General features: G+C 39.5%; 2 protein-coding genes across 3 annotated transcripts; one reads left to right on the top strand and one right to left on the bottom strand.

Annotated features, from left to right (window-relative positions):
- Positions 1-723: 723 nt before the first annotated feature.
- Positions 724-6,528, top strand: rft1 (RFT1 homolog). Of its 2 annotated transcripts, XR_009390255.1 has the most exons (11): positions 724-1,010; positions 1,128-1,213; positions 1,798-1,920; positions 2,230-2,521; positions 2,606-2,740; positions 3,115-3,375; positions 3,460-3,604; positions 3,710-3,815; positions 4,334-4,583; positions 4,974-5,264; positions 5,327-6,528. XR_009390255.1 is itself a non-coding variant. In XM_059328360.1 (10 exons), exons 1-10 carry the CDS (start codon positions 948-950, stop codon positions 5,136-5,138), a joined length of 1,626 nt encoding a protein of 541 aa, XP_059184343.1. In that variant the 5' UTR covers positions 724-947; the 3' UTR covers positions 5,139-5,319. The 2 variants fall into 2 exon arrangements, 1 of the variants encoding a protein (XP_059184343.1); XM_059328360.1 differs by lacking the exon at positions 5,327-6,528 and having other exon boundaries at positions 4,974-5,319.
- A 1,821-nt stretch (positions 6,529-8,349) lies between these two features.
- ruvbl1 (RuvB-like AAA ATPase 1) lies at positions 8,350-17,422 on the bottom strand. The gene is made up of 11 exons (XM_059328361.1): positions 17,081-17,422; positions 16,088-16,174; positions 15,874-16,006; positions 14,535-14,686; positions 13,301-13,390; positions 11,693-11,842; positions 10,475-10,538; positions 10,176-10,374; positions 9,970-10,072; positions 9,802-9,893; positions 8,350-8,750 (listed from the first exon to the last, which is right to left on the bottom strand). The coding sequence occupies exons 1-11, from the start codon at positions 17,219-17,221 to the stop codon at positions 8,591-8,593; spliced, it is 1,371 nt and encodes a 456-aa protein (XP_059184344.1). The 5' UTR covers positions 17,222-17,422; the 3' UTR covers positions 8,350-8,590.
- Between the last annotated feature and the right edge of the window lie 2 nt (positions 17,423-17,424).

The raw sequence follows: 17,424 nt of genomic DNA, 5'->3' as shown, positions 1-17,424 counted from the left end.
GAGATCTTACAGTAACAATCCATTGATTTATGGAGAAAATAATCAGTTAGTTGTAGTCCTATATAAAATAGTTCAAAATGAGCTTCACCTAAAGCAACTACAGCTTTCACTTAACCACATTAGTAAAAAAATATAATATTAGTATAACCGTCACGGGATATGTTACTGCTATGATTACTTTTACTTTAAATACTTTAGGTACATTTCCATATTTTACTTACATACTTTAAGCATACTTAAGTAACATTTTCACATTGTTGTATTTGTAGTTTTGCTTCAGTAAATAATCAAAATACTTCCTTCACCATTGCAAGGGATATAACTGCTGTGTAGTACAACATTACTAGCAGTCACCTCCAACAGATTTTATTTATTCATTTACATTAGGGGGGGAAAGGTACATTAACAGTGTGAACAAGCAAACAAATCTGTCCATACCAAATAAAAACAAAGAAAAAAACCGATACAGATTAAAATGATGTCACAGTCTGCAGCCTAGTCGGTTATAATTGCTGAATTAAAATTTAAAAAATAAATACATTTTTAAAAAGTCCATTGATTAGTTTGGAGTCCGCCCATCTAATAAAATTACCTGTATTTTTATTTTATTTCACCTCCCATAGATTATCACAAGGATGGAGTACGCCCTCTAGCGACCCTGAGCTGGGCGTAAAGCTCTTTGACGTCACTGCGTAACGTCCTTCCGTACAGTGTGTACGGAAGTGTTACTGTGCTACTAGTGCTTCTAGCTTCAACAACTGTTTAAGAAGTGTAATCTCATGCTTATTCAATAGCAAATAGGAGCTTTTGGTATCGGGTTTCAGGCAGCCACCCTGACTGTGTTACATTATGCCTCTATGATGGTTTTCCTTTATAAAAAGCAGCTGAAAAGTTGCCAAATTCACGCTTAAGATTGAAGATTTGCAGTGAGTCAGAGGAAGTCCACAATGAGTTCTCAGGACGTACTGAAGAAGGCGTCCACTCTGGCGTCCTATAATGTGTTGCTACAGGTAAACACACACAGCTGAGGTGTAACACCATACCAGCCCCGTGTTTCAAAGTTATGCCAATTTAATATGCTGTCTGGATTGTTAAACGATGAATGGTTTACTGTTTTACTATTTCAGGTGATGTTCCGTGTCCTCACCTTCCTGCTGAACGCATTCACACTGCGGTTTGTGTCCAAAGAGCTGATCGGTGTTGTCAACGTCAGGTAGGATGTTCCCCAGCTTTATATTCCCATGATATAACACTAATTACACACTTTGCATCTGTCTTCCTAGTGATGAAAGATATACACATATTTTTATTTATTCATATATGCCTTTTGATATATATTAACATCGTCAGAGACTGGTAAGAAATATCTATACAGTTATATATACAAGGATGAAGAGAGATGGATGTTTCAAAGGCTGTTTGAATGATGAAAATCTGTCCAGACACTGTGTAGATATCAATGTCTGAAGTTAAGAAAACTTTCTTACCTGCAAATCTGAGGGCATAGGTTTCAAAGAGTACAACAACCAGTAGGCTTTAAGCTGTAGGTGGATGATTTCAACATGTTGAGCCAGGGAAACATACATGCGACATTTGAGTAGAGGAAAAGCATATCTGAGAACATAAAAACTTTTTAAATTATTCTTTATGTCTCCTATTAAAAGGATATTGTACTGGGGAGCATGGGAGCTCCTGTAATGAGAACAGTGCCACCAGTCAAGATCAGCACGCATTTCAATGCACCAGCTGCTGTAACGTGTGTGTGTGTGTGTGTGTGTGTGTGTCTTTACTTTGCAGACTTACACTTCTGTACTCCACATTAGTATTTTTATCCAGAGAAGCTTTCCGTAGAGCCTGTCTGAGCGGAGTATCTGGAACGAACCACAGCTGGAGACAAGTTATCAACCTGCTATGGCTGACGTGAGTTATTGTAAAAAACAAGTGCATTTAATATTGTGTATCCAGCTTAGACTTTTACCTGCGCGTCCTGTCTGTATTTTTGCTTGGGTTGTCTGCAATCGGAGGGTAACCTTATTGCTTCCCTAGCCACATTTTGCAAAATCACAGATCTAAATTTGATCATCCCTGGTTGACTTTAGACAACCGTTTTTGACAAACATATAGAAAACATCATTTGTATATCCTTGGGTGACTTGAATGGCACTTATAAATAATATGTTTTATTCTTATTCTTAAATTAATTATTTGTTAACCTTTCTTCCCTCTCAGCTTGCCTCTGGGTGTGTTGTGGGCAGCCCTGCTGGCCTCTGTGTGGCTGTGGCTCCTGGAGGTCCCAGACCCGCAGACTGTCCCTTACTACGGCCCTGCTGTGGTTTTGTTTGCTCTGTCAGGAGTCCAGGAGCTCCTGGCTGAGCCCCTCTGGGTCCTGGCTCAGGCTCACATGTTTGTCCGACTAAAGGTGGTCGCAGAGAGCTTAGCGATGATCGCAAAGTGCAGTATAACCGTGGTGCTGGTGGTGTTTGCCCGTGGATGGGGCCTTTACATCTTCTCTGCTGCTCATGTAAGAAATGAGCTAAAGTCTTCTGCATTATTATTATTGTGGTTACTTCCGCTGTGTGTAATGGTTTTTCTTTACTTTTCGTAGTTGGTGTACACAGGATTCCTGGTGCTGTGCTATGCTGTTTACTTCATTCATTTCTTGGGCTCTAAAGAGGCAGACAAGAAGGGTTTTCCTCTGCATCGTGTTGGAGATCTCCTGCCCTGTAGAGCTGATGGAGAGGTAGTAGGACAGGACAAGATAAAAAACCATTCATTATTCATCACGTACAGAGTATTGATCATCATCTGTTGCTCAGTTGGTAGAGATGTCACCTACTGATCAGAAGGTTGGTGGTTTGATCCCCGACCATGGCAGCCTACATGTTGAAGTATCCTTGAGCAAGATACTGAACCCCAAATTGCTCCCAATGCTGCGTTCATCGGTGTGTGAATGAATTCCCAATGGTGGCAGGTGGCACCAGTGTGCCCTGGTAGCCTCAGCCACCAGTATGAATGTGTGTGTGAATGGGTGAATGAGCTTAGTGTGTAGTGTAAGGCGCTTTGGATAAAAGCGTTATATAAGTGCACTCCATTTACCATTTACCATTCTTATAGCCTCTGGTTGATTGGACTCTGGCCCGGCTCACATGGAGCTTCTTCAAGCAGTCCTTCCTGAAGCAGCTGCTGACGGAAGGCGAGCGCTACGTCATGACCTTCCTGAACGTCCTCAGCTTTGGAGACCAGGGAGTTTATGATATCGTCAATAATCTGGGCTCCATGGTGGCTCGCTTCATCTTCTTACCCATCGAGGAGAGCTTCTACATCTTCTTTGCCAAAGTGCTGGTGCGAGGACGTGATGTTGAAAGTCAGAAACAGGTGTGAGGCTGTAATATAAAGACAAAGTAATGGATTGAAGGGAATTATTGGTTTTAACTTTGTGTTTCTGGGTTTTGTCTGCAGGAAGACGTTGCCATTGCAGCAGAGGTGCTGGAGTGTCTGCTGAAACTGGTGCTTGTGGTTGGGCTCATTATCTCAGTGTTTGGCTACGCCTTCTCTCACTTGGCTCTGGACATTTATGGCGGCTCTCTACTGAGCAGTGGAGCAGGTAACAGAGTCACATACCAGCTTGTTTTGTTGGATATATGTTACAAATTCAGCTTTTCTTGGTTTTCTAAGTCTCTGCTCTGTTTGTTTTGTTTTTTTATCAAAGGGCCCACTTTGCTGCGATGCTACAGCTGCTATGTTCTCCTGCTTGCTGTAAATGGTGTAACAGAGTGCTTTGTATTTGCTGCCATGAGCCAAAAAGAAGTTGACAAGTAAGTAATGTTATGGCTGCTTGATTATGGCAAAAATTGAAATCAGGATTATTTTGGACAATATTGAGATCACAATTATTTAACATGATTACTCATTGACTTTGAAATCATTTCCATTTATTGAACTTTAAAAAGTCTTAAACAGTTGTACATAAATAAAAAATATATCTTAAATATAAATTAAATATATTATTTAAAAAAACTTCAAAGAAAAAGAAAAGAAAAAAAATACATACTATATACATATACATATACAGCCACAATCTGAAAACAACTAAAGACATATATTTAACATTTTGGTAAACTATATGCTACATATTCAGTCAGTAACTGAAAATGTACTGATGTAAAGGAAGTTTTAATACAAGAACATCATTGTGAAACAGAATGCAGAAAGATAATAGTTTTATCTTGATTCTCTTGTTTTTATAAATGATGCAAACTCAAATCGTAATTGAAAATATCATTTGATTAATCACCCAGACCTAAGTAAACACTGTTTGTGTTTTTTTCCCCAGGTATAACTTGGTGATGCTGGCTCTGTCTGTGTCCTTCCTGTTCCTGTCCTACATGCTGACATGGTGGGCTGGTGGTGTGGGATTCATACTAGCAAACTGCCTCAACATGGGCCTCCGCATCCTGCACAGCCTGCTGTACATACACCGATACTTCCAGTCCAGTCAGTGGAAACCTCTGCGAGGCCTGCTGCCCTCTCCGCTCCTACTGCTGGCACTGGCTGTCAGTGCTGTCATCACAGCGCTTTCTGAGGTACAAGAGAGTCATTTTCATTCTCCACTTTGGTTTTATCTCTTAAAATAGGGGTAATTAATAATGTTTTGCAATATTGTACTGATTCTCAAAAACAATGGATGGATTTTTTTTAATCCATAGTTTATATGCAAAGTTTTGTAGCAGACAGATTGCACAAAAAGTAGTGCTATGAATATGTAATACGAATGCAAATCCCACTGTTCTGACTGCATAAAAAAGGGTAGTGTGTTTTAATCTATACAGTTTAAGAAATGATATATATTTTTAATCCAATATATTGCCCTGCTTACAATATCACATCACCAAATTCTTGCCATTATTGACCGTTATTTTGCACTTTTATTCTATATAATCTGATTGAATCCCTTCCTTATTCTCTGGTTGCAGGGAGTGTTCTGCTGTGACAGCGGCTGGTTCCTCAGGCTGGTACATATCGGCGTAGGAGCAGTGTGTCTGCTCGGTGTGTTTGCGGCGGTTCTTCTCACAGAGACTGGGCTCATTCAGTTCGTGAGGACTCAGCTCTTACCCCAGTACAGAAAGAAACACACTTGAATCAGACTGGATCATTGGTGAACTGGAAGAAATCTTCTGTTTCACTACAAACAGTTCTAACAAAGCAGCTGATTGACAGTTACTGACTGTGTGGAATCGACGAAGGAAGAACTTTAAAGAATGTGTGTTTGGTTTGTGAATGTGTTTGTGTGTACGAGTGTGTGCATGATGCTGATATGTTTATACAGGATCATTCCTGAGTTGCTCATACACGTATGAACAGACACATCATTAATGTTTTGGGATCTAATTGTGGCAGATAAAGAAATGAATGTATTTTATGAAAACAGTTGAATTTGTTACAGGAAAATATTTTCCTACACAGTAAAGCAAGACAAGCTCATCCATATGTGTGGTGTCTAAAGGTAATTTAATGAAAAAATAAGATTTTTTTTACACTTTAAGCAGTTTAAATAATCTGTCATGTGTTTCTAAAGGTTTCTTAACGCCCTGTTGTCTTTTCAACATTTTGGAGCATTCAAGTTGTTTTTAATATTTTAAGGTCCATTACACACACGGTATTGACAAAGTAAAGAGGCAGAGAGGAATTCTGTTTTGTCCACTACAAACAAAGCATGAAGACACCTCCCTGTGTGGAATGCCTTTTAAGTCAATATGAAATAAATTAATAAATACATTTAAATAACAATGCCTATGAAAAAAAGAATTGGCGATAAAATTAAATAAATATTGAAGATGTCCTTTTAAAAATATTTTATTTAAAATGTTAATTTATTTTTATTCCTTTTACTATATTGACTCATTCATGTTTATTCATATATTAATATATTGCTGAATTTAATTCAGAATGTATTTCAATATACCTCTACTTAAAAATGTTCAGTAGTGGGTGACTCATTGCTACAAATATCTATAGAGAGAAAGACACTTTCTAGAGCAGTGGTTTGCACCAGCTTTTTGTCATATTTCATATTTCACTGGGAGCTGAGTAGCTTTCAGTTCAGCTCTTATTTGACCTGTTGCTTGGAAACTTTCTTGCTATTTGTTTATCCTTCGTCTGAACTGGATTTAGGGTCCCTGAAGGTCCAATAATGATGTAATTAAAGAAAATGAGCAGGAAGAGGTGGGGACAGCATTCTTTTAAAGCAAGGCAATGCTTTTTTCTTCTCCACTTTGCTCCTTTTTTTTTTTACATATATTTGTACACAAGTCAAACACGGTATAAAGTTTGCTGGTGTCTGAAGACAATCAGCTACTTCTCTTCTGAGTCATACCTTTTGAACTTTGAGTCCAATTTGCTTTGCTCGCTAATTATCACCAGCGGCAGGATAAACAGACATGCATTTGTCATGTTCTTGCATCTTTGGGATTTATTTGGGGAAATGTAATGCCACAAGTTGCAGCAGTGATCTCATCATTTCCTAATGAAGCAGCAGGGAGGACAGACCATGAGAAAAACCAGAGGCCGAGAGACAGAAAAGAGGAGGAGCGCTCACTCTCATAGCGTCATTTATTGGTCTGAAGAACAGATTTATTGTCCTCTGGAGAAACTGCTAAGCTGTGTATATATACGCGAGTGTGAGTGCTATGCCAGACTCAGAGGAACAAGAGAGAGACAGCTGACAAAGAGGAGATTTCCTTCCAGCATAACTCAGCAACCGCTCCAACAACATGTCTCAAGTAAGATGACTGTTTCTCATTGTTGAAAGGACTTTCTGCAAACTTGGTTTTCAAGAAATCACAAATGTTTGTTCTCATACTTTTCTTTTCTATTACTGCCCCTCAGGCAGGTCAGGAAGAAGGTGAACAAATGCAGCGTCCTGAGGTGAGCGAGGAGGACCTGACTGAAGCAAAGGGCAGGCTGGGTGGAAGCGGTCCAGTGAAGAGCAAGACACTTCAAGTCATGGACGAGTGCGGTGAGGAAAAACACACATAAACACACATGGAAATGTGATTTAACACCAGTATTACACATGAAACTGAAAGGAAACCGTCTTCTGTTTTGTGTCTGGTTAAGATCACATCATGGCAGTGAGTCTGTGGGGTGTTTCCTTTTATGATGCTAAAGTTTCCACTCCATATACAGACACAAGAGGAGGGTTGTAATGATGGGAGACTTTTGTTGAACTGTTTTTTTCTCTCTCTGACCCAGTGTGTGTGTGTGTGTGTGTGTGTGTGTGTGAGAGAGCATATCCAGATTATTATATAACTCTTTGCTCTGTCTCATTAACAGTGAAACATTGTGTTTGTTGCTTCGCTTTCTCCACAGAGAAAGTTGGTAAAGCTGCTCCCTCTGTGTTCAGCGGAGTGAGGTCAGGAGCTGAGACGGTTTTAAATGCACGCTCAGCTCGACCAATCAGGAAGTAGCAGTGGTCGTCCGCACCATGATTGGACAACACCTGTTCCACGTTAGGGGATTGGGACCAGTTACTGTCCAGCTGTACTTAAGCCTCTTTTTTTTTTTAGGTGTTCTGGTATTTTTGCATTTAGGGCATGTTTTTGCAGTTTTATTTAGCAGATAGTTGAATTCCTTAAACAGAAGGAAGCCAGTATTTCATCTTTAAAATGTCACACCAACTTGTATTCACCATTTCAGGTTGCAGGGTAATGATGAATGACTGGCAAGAAGATTCATTTTTCGGAGGAATGCATGATGTATTTCGGGCAATAACACAAAATGTATATTATTAGTGATGGTTATTATAAAATTGAAGCAGATTAATTATCAGCTGCTAATACAGAGCTTTCATTTCAACATTTTCACACACTGATTGTGGTATCTTTAAAGATGGTTTGCAATACACCAGTAGTAATAGTGTACATTAACATGTGATTTGAAAGATAATGACAAAGAATTTTATTTTGTGTTCTTAGTCAAGATCCTCTGTGAAAGCCAAAGTAAGTTTATTAAGTTTTTTGATGTACTTTACTAGAAAGAAAATAAACACTTGAAGAGTCAGAACTGCTTTTTGTTTGTGTTAATAGTGATGTCAGTTAGATTTGGTCATTTTTGCCTCCCTTTCCCTCAGGTGTGGATAAATCACAGGTTGTTAAAAAAAATTTTAAAATACAAAAATGTAAAATAATCTTCTAGACTAGTCATCTGTATTTTGCGTCTGTAATTTTTTTTAATATGCATTTGTTTTTTTAAGTTTGGGAAATTTCTCACAAATTTGGTCTCATCCAGCCTGTGTTTGAATGAAATGTCAGTAATATGGTTAATGTCAAAATAAATGGAATGGACAGTACCAAAAGTTAATTTGTTTTTATTTTTTATTCAAAAAATTATTTTTTATCAACAAACAGAATGAATAAAACTTTATTAGAACAAAACTACAACAGTAGATGAGGCAGGGACACTAGAATGAGCCATGGTGTGGAGGGTAAAGATGGAAAAAATGCAAAGAAACTTCATGTAAAAAAAAAAAAAGAGGGAGAATAGAAGTGAACAGCTGGCGGAATACCAGCCCTGCGAGTTGTAAAATCCCGTTTTATTTCATAAACTTGTGATGTTGATCTTGGAGGATTTTCGCGGAGGACTTAGCGTCGTAGAACAGCTCGTTGATTTCCTCTACCTGCTCCCTCTCCACGGTCTCTTTACCCTGAACTCGGCCTAGCAGGATGGCTGGTGTCAGCAGCTGCACAGCGTACCTGAGAAGAAACAAGACATAAGAGCCACTCAGTATAATCACACATATAGCAGAGATACAGTGTTAGTCAGTTTGAGAGGAGTTGCAAGTTTCTTTATTCAAATTCAAACAACTTTATTAATCCCACAAGGGGCAATTCATTTTGAGCAGCAGGTTGTCGTGGTTCATACGGCCCACATGGCCAGCAACAAATAGTCAATACATAAATAGTCGACACAACACACATCAGACAACATGGAGCTTAGAATGGACACATTGGAAAATAAATAGATAAAAAAATTAAATAAAATAAAAACCCTATGAAGAATTTAAAAGTCTTAGTGCAAGGGGGACGAATTATTTGGAGACGCGATTTGTTTCACACCTAGGAAGGGCATAACGGCGCCCTGAAGGTAACAGAGAGAATTCACCCGCAAGGGCATGGCTCGGGGAGGCTAAAATGCACTCAGCTTTATGGAGGATTTGCTGGTTGCAAAAGGAACTTAAGTCTCTTAGTTTTACTCTGGTAATCTTAGAGCATGACTTCACAATACTAGTCAGGCTGTTTCTGTCTTTGACTGAAAGACAATGAAACCAACAGATAAAGGAAAAACACAAAAGACTCTCAACAAATGCTTGATAAAAACGACAGAGTATAACAGGCCTGACAGAGAAAGAATTTAGTTTCCTGAGAAGATGAATTCTCTGTTGTCCTCGCTTTACTATAAAATCTGTGTTCACATCAAATTTGAGATGGTCGTCAAAAAAGGTCCCCAAATATTTGTATGATGAAACAATTTCAACTTTTTTGTTATGTATAATGCACTCAGTAGGAATTTCCTTCTTACGTCTAAAATCTTTAATTAATTCTCTGGTTTTGGATACATTTAAATCCAAAAAGTTACAGTCACACCAGGAAATAAATGCATTGTCATTCAATCTGTTGGTTCATTTATTCACATTAAGAATTTTGTTTTGAGACTTTTTTTTAAGACTTGACGACAAACATTCAGAGCTTCATTTGAAAACCAAGCTTTCAATACAGAAAAATCACATCTGGTGTAAATAGTTACCTGAGGGTGGTCTTGGTGCCGATCTCTGCCAGATGTGAAAGTGCGTCCTCGCTGATATTGATCCCCTCAGTCTGAGCACGGATCTTGATGATCTACAAACAGCGCACATTAGTGACACATGCACAGATAGTACACACCCCATGCAGATGCCTTGATGCCGAGACTCACCTGCTTCATCTCCTGTGGCGTGTACAGCATGGTGCGGATTATCATGACTCTGTCCAGCAAGTCCAGGGGAATCCCGTGTGGAGAGCTGATGTCCTCTGTCCCTCTGGGAGGCAACATATCGTTATTAATACTGCAAATCTTACACCCTAATGAGACAAAATACTAATTTCTGTTAAATCTTGGTTTATTTTTTTTAGACCTCCTACCTAACTAAACAGTTTCCCCTGTTGGAGGCGAACACAACGATGGGGGCGATGGTGCTCTCAAGTGCTCGATGGAGGTACGTGAAGCATTCAATGTCCAGCATGTGCACCTCGTCCACAAACAGCACGCCGGGTACGAGCTCAGCTACGCCTTGGTCGATGTAGCGGTTCACCACCTTGTTGATCTCTGCACGCAGTTTATCTAAAATACAAGAGAAAAGAAGGAATGATAAACAATAAAAGCCAACTAGTGTTGAAGGAAGCTGGTGATGTGGGCTGGGAAGCTGTCAGGTTTTCTTTACCTGTGATTTCTGTCTTTTTGGGCTTCATCAGTTGTCCCATCATGGAGAGAATGTCCTGACCTCCCTGAGGTTAAACAGTAAGCATTCATTTTATACAGGTGCATCTCAATAAACTAGAATATCATAGACAAGTTTATTTAGGTCAGTCATTCGATTCAGAAAGAGGAAATAACACATTATATAGATCCATTACACACAGAATGTAACATTTCATGGCCTCATTGATTTAACTTCTTCTAATTATAATGATTATGGCTTACATTTAATGAAGACCTAAAATTCAGTGTCTCAAAAAATTTGAATATTACAAAAGACAAATTTTAAAAAGTATGTTTAATATGGAAATTTTGGCCTCTGAAAAGTATGTCCATCTATATGCACTCAATACTTGTTTGGGAACTACTGGAAATGGATTTTTCCATGATATTCTAATGCAGGCATTCCCAAAGTGTGGTGTGGGTACCCCCAAGGGTGCACGGGCTGCCACTAGGGGGTGCGCGAGATGAAAAATGTAATGGCGGTCTGATAATTGCACAATTACATTTTCCCCCCACACAATAAAGACGTGTAAATAAACATTTCCTTTGTAAAATGTAAAATCAAAAACTGTAATATTAATTAATAAATAAATGCAGGCTATTTAAAATGAACTTAATCTAAAAATGAAGCGTAGAAGAAGTTATCTTCTTCCATTTTTCCAACCTGTGTTATGATGACAGGGTTGTGCAACCTCCACGCTCATTTAAACTTGCTGCAATTTTTGTTCTACGCGGCTCAAAATATTATAACATTTTCCCAGACTTATGTGCTTTCTGCCTCTGATCCTGAGCCTGTCATCATCCTCTTTGCTCTTAAAAGTGGAAGCTTGCGCATAACTTTGTTGCATTATATTGAAACTGTGTTTCAGATGAATTTAAATGCGATCGTGATTATTTTATTATATGTGTGTTCTCATTTGAGCATGATTAAACATGCAGCCTTTAATATGGCTATAAAAAAAAATGTTTTTTTTTTTTGAAGGTGTGGGGGATTGAGGGTGCGTCAATCCGGTTGGGACATAGAAGGGGGTGCGCGGCTAAAAAAGTTTGGGAGACCGCTGTTCTAATGTATTGAGATGCACCTGTACATAAAGAGCATAAATTTGCAAAGGGCACTCTTTTTTGTTAGATGTAAATAGCTGTACTGATATCAAAAAACAGGAAATGTGCGGTTACGTACCTGGGGTCTGGCATTTGCAACATCCAAGTCATGCAGTGTGACATCTTGGACTATCTCCTTCTTTTTGTGGACATCACCTTTGGGCAGCGGCACATACTCCTCTGCCTCCAGGTCAAACTCTGTAGCAAAAGTGTCACAGCGACCTTGTCTCTGCAAAGATACAATATGCCAAAATCTTAATAATGAGAGTTTAAAAAAAAAGGTCTACCCACTGTTAATGTGTCACAGGGAAACAAAAGACAAGGGGAGGAGGGAGAGCAGGTGTATGATTGAAGCCAGTGCCAGCCCATCGCAGAGAGCAGGGCATGTGGCTCAGGGATGAAAGAGTTTTCAGAAGGCAGGTCATGATACGGCTGTCAACAGTAACAAATGTGTTGTCCAGCCCTCCTTCTTTGGCCTCTGACTGGAGCTGACCCGCGCCCCCGGCCCACCTGCGCCGATTAAAGGAGCCGTCATCGTCGCCTGTCAACACAGGCCACAAGCCCTGCTGCTGGAAAAGAGGCATTGAGGGAGATGAAGAGATAGAGGGAGCATGCAGAACTGAAGGAATGAGACAGGCTCATTCCAGAGTACAGTAGAAATACAGGAGAGCTTTGATGCAGAACTGAAAAGGGATGAAAGAACGCCACCACGAAGGGCTGAGAACATGCAACACAGAAAACACTAAACTTTGGTCTAACCAAATATTTCCTAAGTTATTTTAAATGTTAAAAATCTAGGTTTTGTTTTCGATTCAGAGCTCAACTTACAAACCACATTACACGTAGCCCAGCCATTCACCACCTAAAAATATTTCCAAAGTGAGATACACCTTGAATTATTCAGACACTGAAAAACTGTTTCATGCATTCACATCATCTTGAGTGGACTACCCATTTTAGATACCCTGACTGTGGGTATCCCAAAAAGACTAATCAAAATGATGCAGTAAGATTGCTCACTGGCACAAGAAAAACTAAACTTAGAACTCTTATAAAATCCAGAATTGATTTTTAACTGTTGCAGTTTACAAACCACTTAATGGTCTAGTTCCTAGTTACATCTCTTACCTGTCAATGCTAACAAACTGTCCAGAACTCTCAGATTATCAGGCACTGTCTGCTAACTGTACCCATGATCAGCAGTTAATCTGGTGAAGGTGCATCACGTTTTAATGGGCTCACTTTCTCAAACAAACTGCCTGATTATATAAGACGTACCACAACTGTGTCGTCTTTAAAACAAGCTTAAGAGCTACTTTTTCTCTCAGTTAGAGCCTCAGTCTCTCTGTTCGTTGATGTCATTTCCCTCTCTCTGTCTCTTTGGGTATATGTCATTTTATTGTCTGTTTTTAATTCTTATTCTTTCTTTTTTTGTAAAGCACTTTGTGTTACATTTCTATGTATGAAAAGTGCTATATAAATAAAGTTTGATTTGATTTGATTATATGTGGCTGGGCATATTCATGTTAGTGGGTGTGCAGGGAAGGCTCTCTTCTTTTTATATGTATTTAAATATATGTGTGAAGTACACTGGGTTTACATTAAATGAAATGTGCCGTATTCATAAATTAAACTTGATTTGACTCTGATCAACATTTTTGACAGGATTAACATGTGCAAGTGATACCTTGACAGCTCCACTGTTGGCTTCAATATAGATGACATCTCCCACTTCCACTCTCTCTTTCTGAAGACTCTCATAAATACTGGGGTCCAGCTGAGGGAACAAGACAGATTTCCATGTAAGTTATTGCTATAAGTTGCAGATGAACAGAGGTGGATTGTCGAAAAATACTCATGTAGAGAAGAAAAGAAGGTGTTTTATTATCAGAGCTTAAGAGTTTTGCTAAGGAAAGAGATAAAAATCACACTGTGACCAGGCGGCAATCTCCGTGTCTGAGCATGGAGGCAAACCAGGAAGTGCCTTAAACTGCATTCTACCGAAAATTCCAGCAGGGGGTGCTAAGTTTGGCTGCAGAAAAAATCTGCCCATTCATTTCAGTGCAATATGAGAAAACTTCTCACTTAATTTTTTTTACCTCAGAATTTTTTTAAGGACAACACTATGGTCTCAATCGCTAGTAAAAAATCTTCAAGACAATTTGATGTTAATAGTGCAAATAATGGCCCCATTTAGAAGAAAATAAAAGATAAAGAATCGTATGATTTGGGCCGTGGCTACCTTTGATTGACAGGTCACTGACAAAGCGAGCCGTCATCAAGAGAGAAACAGAACAATACGTATCCACGGCAACTTGTCAATAAAGTTATATATTACGTTATATAGATATAAAAAAAGGACGTTTAGCCTTTCACTGTATTTTCACTTAGTGGCAGTTTATTTGACCGTTTTGTTCATTAAATGTCTTGTTCAGTGTTTGGTTGGACTATCAAACACTCTAAGGAGTCGCTGTTCAGTTTTCTGAGGTCAGTAACATACCTTTTTTTTTTTTTTTTTTTGCCAAAACTAACATTCCAGTTAATGCTCCAGTTAATGCTAACAGATATGGTCTCCAGGTATATGGTCTGCTCCCCATATCGGAAACAAGATGGTGACGCAAGATGGCGGCGAGTGTAGCGCTAAACTCAATGCTTCTAACGGGCAGTCCACAAACCAATGGGTGACGTCACCGTGACTATGTCCATTATTTATATACAGTCTATGGCTGCGACACAATCTTGATGATACAAGATGAATATTGCGTGTAAAGAGAACCACAGAAATAATTTAGCAAATGTGAAGTACTTTGAAAAGTGTATATCGTTCACAAAAATTCAGTAACTGTTATTGTTACATTATTTAAACATGCAACATAGCTCCGGGTGTTTTACATGCAGCAGATTACAGCTCACAGTCTGACCTTGAGCTGCTTCGTGCCTTTGCCCGTCTTCAGGCCGATGATGACGTGGCTGATGGTTTTTCCGTAGCCACCCATGGGATTCTCCGTCTCACAGGGGGTCAGCTCTGTCACCTCCCCTTCATACACCTCCTTTGTTTCTTTGATTCTTAGTCCTGAATGTGGGAGACATTACAGTTATACACAGTGCAGAGTGAGAACTCAATCGAGCCTTTATATTCCTGTATTAACTAAGCCGCCGCATCCTTCAGTCTACTGAACAATGCATTTTATTACAGAGAGGGAACACGTGTGCGTGTGCCCATGAAATGTCTGGGCATCATTTTGTGTAACATGATCACACCCTTCTTCCCTTTCATGCAGCCGGTGGCACCGTGTATGAGCTGCACACAGATGGCTGATCCGCTGTGGTGAGGGTCAGACAGCAGTGCTTAAGGCTGGGACTGTCTGTCACAGCGCTCTTATCGGCAGAGTGATGACAACTCCAAAATGAAACCCCCGCCCGCCTGGGGATCCTGTTCTAGGGGAGGAGCAAAGGTGCTGATGACCACCTCTTCCTCCACCTAAGCTCCATTTCCTACCCTGCGACAGGTACCATCAGCAGTCAGACAAACCCCTTCCCCCTCTCCGGCCTTACTTCCTTCTCAACACCATTCTCATAAATCCGCTGTCGAGTGTTGCCTTTCAGCTCATGAGAATGGTGTGTGCAGGACACCTTGCTCTATCTGCTCAAGGGCTCCTCTGAGGGAATGAGGTGAACATATAAGGTTCTTTACACCAAGAGATGAAGACAGTAGAGAAACTAAACTTTTAGCCCAAGGGGTATCTGAACAGCTTCGGTTTTATGTGCTGAGGTTGAGAAACAGCAATTATGCTGCAACCTATAACGCTGAATATACCTTGTCAGTATTTTTTGTTTTAATTGCAGATGTGTGCAGCAACGAGAAAACAAACAGGCAACAACATTGTTTTTGAAAGGCTAAACACCAACAAATATGGACTGAAACAGAATATTCCTTTAGATAAAAACATATTGGGAATTTGGTAAATGATTACATCCATGTTTTTTCAATGCATTTTCATTTTTCTACTTTACAACTCTCTGGAGTTATTGGAAATGTCTGGATCAAAGGAGACAGAAACAACACTATGCAGTCAGCACTGTAAACTAATTCTACAAATAGTATAACACTGACAATGTTAATGACACTTTTTCTATCCGTTGGAATTAAATCAACTCAAGAGATCAAAGCCAATCATAGACAACAACCTCAGTCACAGTGACTTGTTGTGGTGATAGAAGCTATGGCCAAGGAGCCAACTGTGTAAAAGTGCCACTCACCAATAGCTCTCCTGAAATTCTCCATCAGTACTTCTGTTTTTTTAATCTCAGAAGAGTAGACCTCACTGCCAACCATGGGGCAGAAAGGCACCTTGTTTCCCAACTCCTGTGCTACGGCCAGGGCGAGGGCAGTCTGGAAAAACGAGTAAAAAAAGGTCAAAACTTTGCAGCAACAGAGGCCATATTCGATTAAGTTTTACAACTGCACACTGACCTTCCCTGTACCGGGTGGCCCTGCCAGTAACACTGCTCGTCCTGCCATCTTCTTTGAGCGGATCAGCTCCACAATGATACCACAGGCCTGGAGAGTGAAAAAAAATTATAGTACCTTATATATTGACTTACATTTGTAACATATCAACAGAACTTAATTGCAATACAAGTCACCGGTTGTCAGATACCCCTTGAGTTGAGTGCTATGTTGTCAGAATTGACTTCAAAGTGAGATGGATTTTAGCTACTATATTGTCCCTTTAACACATTTTAACCCCTAGCCAATCAGTCCATCTGTGTTACTATATTTTTAGACAGTAATGCATCCCTACAGTCAGGTGTCTGCCTCGCCTGGATATCAGAGCATCATGACTGGAGGTCTGTATCTGATCACACTTCTTCTTCTTCACTGTTCAGTTTGAGCACAGTTCTTAATTTTATACATAATATTTATTGTTATTATTCATTATCTAATATTTTATATATTTATTTTGTTTTTAACACCAATTCATATTTCATATTGTTCTGTCACTGGAAAAACTTTTTTGCGTTTCTACTTTTACTGTAATTTATTTTCTATCTTTGACTCTATAATATTTTTGTGTGCTTTGCTGTATTGTTTACTGGACAGTATGTTCTGTATAAGCTACCGAATTCTATCAAACTATCTATCATGAATGTTGACTATCTTTACATCTTGATTTTTTTTATAAATACAGGCCCTTCACCTGTATGAGAAAATATCCATTCAATAAAATAAAATTCCAGAAAATGAATGAATGTGGCTTCTATGTATTGTGCACTTTCCCTTTAGCTCCCCTTTAACCTATGAAACAGCGACACCACAATGCTAACATAGCTAGCTTGTGGGTACACCTGATAGCCTGCAATGGGCGAAATCATCCCTGCAAAAAAATGATCAGCTCTGAAAGTCACTCCTCCAAACAATACAAGAATAACTTAGGTGCAGTGAATAAGTGAAAAGTGATATTACCTCTCTTGCAGCCTCCTGGCCGACGAGTCCACATGCCGACTGTTTAGCATTCCCGGCCTCGTCTAGCCCGAGTCCTTTGACATGACTGTGAGTGGCGATCCGCTGGGTTTTTGTGGTGCTTTTCACCTCCTCGATCTTCATGGTTACTTTTACTTTACAGGTACGTGATGTACAAATTGCAAATCAGGCTAACGTTGAGCCAAATACCTCTTCTACCTCAGATATTTTTTCACCGCCGTAATCGGCGCCGAAACTCAAAACACAGGAAAATTGGTTTCCATGTGGGTAACTAGGGAAAATCAGCGGAAGTGATACCCTGAAGCACCGCCTACTTAGACAAGCTC

The sequence above is a fragment of the Centropristis striata genome, chromosome 3 (assembly GCF_030273125.1).
Source record: "Centropristis striata isolate RG_2023a ecotype Rhode Island chromosome 3, C.striata_1.0, whole genome shotgun sequence".
Lineage (NCBI taxonomy): Eukaryota > Metazoa > Chordata > Actinopteri > Perciformes > Serranidae > Centropristis > Centropristis striata.
This window is presented reverse-complemented; position numbering and strand designations above follow the sequence as displayed.

Bases quoted from the DNA above. Each gene is read 5' to 3' on its own strand.
- ruvbl1 (XM_059328361.1), bottom strand. From the start codon at position 17,221: ATGAAGATCGAGGAGGTGAAAAGCACCACAAAAACCCAGCGGATCGCC. The intron at 16,175-17,080 runs GTAATATCACTT...TTCACTCTCCAG, and splicing joins GCCAGGAGGCTGCAAGAGAG to GCCTGTGGTATCATTGTGGA. The intron at 16,007-16,087 runs GTCAGTGTGCAG...TCGTTTTTCCAG, and splicing joins GGCCACCCGGTACAGGGAAG to ACTGCCCTCGCCCTGGCCGT.
- rft1 (XM_059328360.1), top strand. From the start codon at position 948: ATGAGTTCTCAGGACGTACTGAAGAAGGCGTCCACTCTGGCGTCCTAT. The intron at 1,921-2,229 runs GTGAGTTATTGT...CTTCCCTCTCAG, and splicing joins ATCAACCTGCTATGGCTGAC to CTTGCCTCTGGGTGTGTTGT. The intron at 3,816-4,333 runs GTAAGTAATGTT...TTTTTTCCCCAG, and splicing joins AGCCAAAAAGAAGTTGACAA to GTATAACTTGGTGATGCTGG.